This window comes from Boleophthalmus pectinirostris, unplaced genomic scaffold, assembly GCF_026225935.1.
Source record: "Boleophthalmus pectinirostris isolate CB_2022bp ecotype Guang Dong unplaced genomic scaffold, ASM2622593v1 HiC_scaffold_19, whole genome shotgun sequence".
Taxonomy (NCBI): Eukaryota; Metazoa; Chordata; class Actinopteri; order Gobiiformes; family Gobiidae; genus Boleophthalmus; species Boleophthalmus pectinirostris.
Window position 1 is genome coordinate 6,884,077 of NW_026571140.1, and position 6,477 is coordinate 6,890,553.

The 6,477-nt window shown below is 39.1% G+C and overlaps 1 protein-coding gene across 1 annotated transcript in view; it reads left to right on the plus strand.

Moving 5' to 3' along the window:
- muc15 (mucin 15, cell surface associated) overlaps positions 1-5,954 on the plus strand; it is a 28,770-nt gene extending 22,816 nt beyond the window's left edge. The window contains exons 3-4 of the mRNA XM_055155048.1: positions 1,343-1,513; positions 5,842-5,954. Of these exons, the coding sequence (XP_055011023.1) occupies positions 1,343-1,513; positions 5,842-5,954 (284 nt within the window). The remainder of the gene's footprint in view (positions 1-1,342; positions 1,514-5,841) is intronic.
- The last annotated feature ends 523 nt before the right edge of the window (positions 5,955-6,477 follow it).

Genomic DNA, 6,477 nt, shown 5'->3' on the forward strand with positions numbered 1-6,477 from the left:
GCTGCATGGTTAAAGTTCCAATTAGCGCGATGTGACGAGGTTAAACAGGGATAAACACATCTGTGTCTGCTGAACATTTGGACCTATTCCACAGACATCGCCGTAATAGCATTCATTATCTGAGTAAAGCCCACGTCTGAATGAGCCTGTTTATCTGAGCCTTACCCCTGAAGCCTGTTCAAAACACCTCACATTTCTGCCATCATTATTCTACAATTAGCCCCAAATCAAGCAGATGAAGGGAACGTTCGGCTCGGTTCATTATGCAGAGGAGCTTTGTCACTATGGTCAGGGATTTAAGTTCAGTCTGCTAACTTTAGACAACACATATGTACGCAATAATAAACTCCTTCTGATATATTTGAGGCTCCATTAGGCTGAAACCTGTGCTTTATTTTAATGCAATTTGTTCAGAAAGAGCTGACTTAATATTCCACCATTAGAGATACATGTAGAACACCCCCAGAAAGATGTCACTGAAATGTATCAATAAAACCAAATATACTGTATAAGATATAATAACTAGGGCTTGGTATCATTAAGAAGTTGCCGTTACGATACATAGTCCATGAGACGATACATATCTCAACACAGTGAGGTTTCGATTCGATACGATATATTTCAAATTGATTCAATACAGTTCAATAAAAAATAAAGGCTAAATCATGGCTGCTATACTTAAAGTCTTCTTGTGCAAAGTCCATATGAAACACAAAAATTTTAAATTCTCAAAACAGTGAAAATGTCAAATGTGTTGCATAAAAGAGTTTCCTTTCACTAAACAAGCAACAAAACTGTAGCACTGTAACAAAATAATTTAGTAAAATCTACCAAATAATACTCTATATCGATACAGCAGCCCACAATTTCGATACTGTATCATCGCATTAAACAATACTATATATATCGATATTTCAATATTTTTGCACACTAATAATAACAAACATATTACACATTCCTTCTACTGCCAGACATTTTAATTCAAACACAATTGATACTTTGCAGTGACATCATGCTTAGGGGCTACTGAATGTATGTCTATGGCTGAATGTTCAGTGGTTACCATGGAGACACAATGCACACAATAGCAAAGATTGTAAAAAATGGTTATGATCTGAATACTCAAATATAAGATTTATTTAATCAGAACAATTTTCAGGAGCAAAAAAAAAACAAACAAAAACAGCTAATATGTGACTTAAAACTTAAGTAAAAGAGCATCAGACAGTGCAGTGGCTTCAGTTAGCATTGCATCAAGATAAACATTAGGCTTATCAACAAAGTAAGTAGATCTAAACTTGTCAAAAAGGTTCTAATCACCTCAACTTTGTCTTTTGTGCAGGTTTTGCGTCCGACTCGGAGAAGCGGAGGAGGAAGAGCGCCTGGGGGGCCGTGTTGGGGACCTTCGTGGCCATAGCCGTTGTGGGTCTGGTGGCCTACGTCATCCTGAAGAAGAAGCACCACAAGGCCTTCTCACACCGCAAACTGCAGGAGGAGTTCCCTTCCGATCCAGGTAACTCTCATCACCAGAACACAGAGGAGGCTTTTGTCCAGAGGGATGTTACTATCTTCAAACTGCCCTGACACAAATCTGATGACCCTACCTGATCAATTCTACTTTATCTACAACTGTAAAAAGGTTCTGAGTTCCTGTCCTGTGTGTGGTCCTGTGGGTTCTCTCTATCCATCTCATTTCTCTTTCCTCGCTTCCTTCTCCTCGATCCTCCGTCTTTCATCTCTCATTTAAAACACATTCATCTTAAAGTAACTCTGACTTTGATTTAAAAGTCCTGATATAATCACAACCTCTGTTTTTCCTCCATTATAAGCCACATTCTACTGGGATTCTTATATTTCAAACTCAATAATTAGGTTTAAAAAATGTATATGTGCAGTTCGAAACTCAAATCAAGAATACTTTTGTCAAAATATATGAGATTTTAACTTACTCTAAACCAGGCATGTCCAAACTGCAAACCCGTGGGCCAAATGCGGCCCTCAGACAAATTTTTCTTGGCCCTCAGGCTTCCAGGTGAATTGGCCTAATTAACTTATATCATTTAAAAATTAACCTCTTACTGCAAGCTTCTGGAAAATCTACCTTGATATAGTGAATATTTAATATTTAGTGTGTGGTTTTAAGGATCTTAGCATGAGCCATCAGTATTTATTCATGCTAAACGTGTTAAACATGCACATATTTCAATTATTCACAATAATGAACATGAATGAACTTGATGAAAAAAGTTTGGATGCCCCTGCTCTAGACATTCCTTGTTTGGAATGTGGAAAATGTAATGAAACTTTGCCATTATGTTACAATATACAATTCCACAGCTCTCTCCTCCTGCTCAACAGATATTTGCAGGTTACACAACCACTCGTTGAAACAAAGGTCAGATGGAGACAGTTAAGTCTATAATTACAAATATACAGTGTTAACAAGAGCTGAGGTCACAAAATAAAAACTAATTACGGCAAAGAAACTTTTGGCCAAAGAAACAATTTGCCTTCTTATCAGTTTCAGTTATTGTGGAAATCAGCCATTCTACTAAAACGCCATTTCAGCAGGTCCTTTCTCCCCAACTTTAATGATAGTGAATCCGAGAATAAAAAAAATAAAAATAAATACAGTAGCAGTGTTGTTGTAAGTAACCTCTTCTCAGTTGCTTTGTACTCGTCTCAGACCACAGATAATAAGCACAACTGAATGCCAAGAAAATGATTCTTAACAGGACTAAACACATAAACACTGTACCCTACACAGCAAAAAGTTGATAAAAGTGTTAAAGTTGACTCACACAGAATCAATTTTAACATTTTCTCAGGGTTTGTACAAGTCCAGACTCTTCTAGAGTTGATTTAACACTTTTGGAAATGTTGAATAAAATGAAATAAGTAACACTGGACCACAATTTAACCTCAAAATCAAGAGTTATATTAATGTTTTGAGAGTACACGGATAACACTTTGTAGAGTTATTCTTTTATTATTATTTAGCCAAACAACACACAGAGGTGTTTTATTTTTACTCTTTATTTTAGTTAATTTAAATGAAATTATGTACAAAACTGGTTCAGACTGGTCTTCCTCTCACAGGAGTTTGAAGTGGTGGGTGGGAGGAGCCAAATTAACACTAAGGGAAGTTGAATGAGCACTAGGGGAAGTTGAATTAAAACTGGGGAAAGTTGAATTAACACTAGAGGAAGTTGAATTAACACTAAGGGAAGTTGAATGGACACTGTCCCCAACTCGAACCTCCATTTAACTTTCAAATAATTAAAATAATACTTTTTGTGTTAAAAACAACTCTGAAATAGTAAATGGTCACATTTTTCTATAGTGCTTTTCCACCTTCAAGGCACTCAAAGCACTTTACAACAAGGAACCACTCACCCATTCACACACCAGTGTACAGACACTGTGGGCAAGGTGGGTTAAGTGTCTTGCCCCAGGACACAACAGCAGCATTCATCTGTGGGAGCTAGAATCACACTAGCCAACCTGTCAGTGGATCTGACCACTCAACCTGTGATGTTTATGTTGAGAGCCAGATTCGAACCGCCAACCTTCAGATCAGTGGGCGAATGCTCTACCAACTGAGCTGCCACCACCTTGATATTTTAACCCTCCAGTTTTTGCTGTGTAATGAGTAAAGAAAAAAAGAGTGAAGAGGGCGGATTTGTCTAACACACACCAAACTCCGCCCCCACAGCCAGTTGTTTGTAATCAGAAACACTCGGCTATAATCAGTTCAGTCTTTTGTGATGTCACCTACTACTGGAGATTTCAGAGGCCACTGTAGAGAGAACACATTTACGAATACATATATAGGCATTTATGAACAGAAAATTGACCTAGTTTACAGTAAAGTTTCCATAAAATGACTAGGAGCAGTAGATAATGCTATTAAAACACCATATACAAAGTGGATTTAGTGTTTAGTTCCACTTTAATTGAATGAATCCTCAGTGGGAGTAAATTCAAGTGTGAAATGAAGTGAAATGTCAGAGGACACAGCGAGATCACGTCAGCTCTTTAATCTTGGGAAGTGTCTGAAGTTACACAGTGTTAGATAGAATTTTGAAACAGAGAAAAACCAGGTTGTGTTGGAAAATGTCAGATGCCGATTTAAGATGGTATTTGGAAAATGCTAATGCTTCTACCTGGCATTTGCGTTTGCTGCAGCTATGAATATTACACAAATCAATTGTCATTTACAGAATGTCATTCATTTTTAGCCACAAGTCTCGGGAAATAAGACCTGCCACAAACACGAGGAGTGACGCTTTTGGTTAAGTTTACCCAAATGCCCCAGTTTTCCCCCATCAGTCTCTAATATGGACAGATAGCCTTGTCCTCCAGCTAGGTACTCCTGACCTGGGTAATTCTGAATGTGAATGTGTTATTTTTTTATTATTTTTTTATTTTTCATATGATTTTTTAGTTCGCCCATCTTGTCTTTTCTGTGTGTGTTTGTGTTATGTTAAAGAAAATTATCATCCTGACATTTTAAACACTTGAAGAAAAGAACAATAAATTATTAATCCCCCCCACATACACACACACACACACACACACAAAAAAACATGAATGTGAAAAGAAAAACATGCTCTGGTATTATAATTCTCCAGACTAAAATTTGCCTAATGCTGTAAGCCTTCTAGCATTCGCCATAAGTCACGTTTACAAAGTTTTCAGGAAAATACAAACATAAACTGCTTATGTCAATTAGATGAGTTCAAACTAGGGTGGTTTGTGTCTTCTGGGGTGTAAAAATGGTTGTGATTGGCCAAGGATGGAGCCAAAGACACTGTAGGGGTACGGGTGTCCCAGTTACCGTTATGGCAGAGGGGCAGGGGAAAGTGGTAGGGCTATATACCGCTCCAAACGAAGATTTTTCAGAGGCACACTCCAAATGGAGGGGTATGAGCGATTTCCCAGGAGGCCTTGCGAATCACTGGCGGAATGGCAAAAGCTTGTCACATCTGCTTATGTAAAAGCTGGTGAAGACTACTGATGACGTATGTGATTGCTGAAGGGCTGTCGCAATTCATAGGGGTTTACTTTCAGCCCCTACCCCTTGATGCTCAGTTTCAAAGGGGAAGGGGTAGGGGTCGGAATTAGAAATGGGATTGGACCTTAACGACGCAGCAGGGTCTGGAAAGTAGAACAGAACAGAAAACTCAGTAGGCTCTAATCACGCTTACCTGAAGACATTTGGAAATGAATCAATTAACAAGTTAATCGGCAATTTATAAAAGGGGGAAAAAAAGAATACAATGACATCTAAATGAGGAAAACTGGGCCATTTTCTCAGTTTTCTCAGATTATTACTATCGCCTACAGAACCTGCCGGAAGTCACCATCCAAACATTTCCAAAAATTTCCAAAAGTCTTCGGGATTTGTGATGTGAATAGAGCCCATGTGATTTAAAAAAAAAAAAAAGACTCAGACAGTTATGCTGTGAGGGCGAAGGGCTAATTTATTGCCTTGGTGCCATAATGATTTTTGTCACATAAAAGGCCACATTTCTTCTAACAAAATATGACCATAAAACAAACACAACTGTACTATTCAAATAACAAAAAAGGGGTTAATAATTGTATTTGAGATCAGAAAAAAAGTGAACCCAGCCACAAAAACATATCTAGGTCTAATAGGTCAAAATTATTAACTATGCTCTGTCTTTTTATTATTAACAACTTTTTTATGATTGAATTTTACATTTTAAGATCAATTACACAAAAATTATAGTAAATCAAACTCAGCTATTAAGTCATGTTGCAGTGTTTTTGTACTATACACAATCTAAATATGTGTTACTTTTTTGCCTTTAGTTCTGCGTCTGGACAACAATGAGCCTCTGGACCTAAACTTCGGCAAAGCGGCCTACTACAACCCAACCCTGCAGGTGGACAACATCCAGATGAGCCCCTTCCCCAGACACTAAACTCTCTCAGAAACCCTGCACCTGACCACCCACGAACTGCGCACTCACACCCTAGACCATCTTACCTAGCACCCATTACCTCAGCACCCAAGAACTGAACCCTTTCACCCATACACTCTGTACCCTAGCACCCAAGACCTAAACCATCTCATCTCGGCAAACTACACTCGAGCACCCAGGAACTGCACCCTCTCACCCAGAGACTCTACACCCTAGCACCCAAGACCTGCACCCTTTGACTGCGGCATCCTACACCCTAGCACCCAAGACCTGCACCCATTTAACCGTGGAATCCTACACTCAGCACCCAAGATCTGCACCCCTTTAACCATGGCATACTACACCATAGCACCCATGACCTGCACCCTTTGACTGCGGCATCCTACACCCTAGTACCCAAGATCTGCACCCTTTGACCGCGGCATCCTACACCCTAGTACCCAAGACCTGCACCCTTTGACTGCGGCATCCTACACCCTAGCACCCAAGATCTGCACCCCTTTAACCATGGCATACTACACCA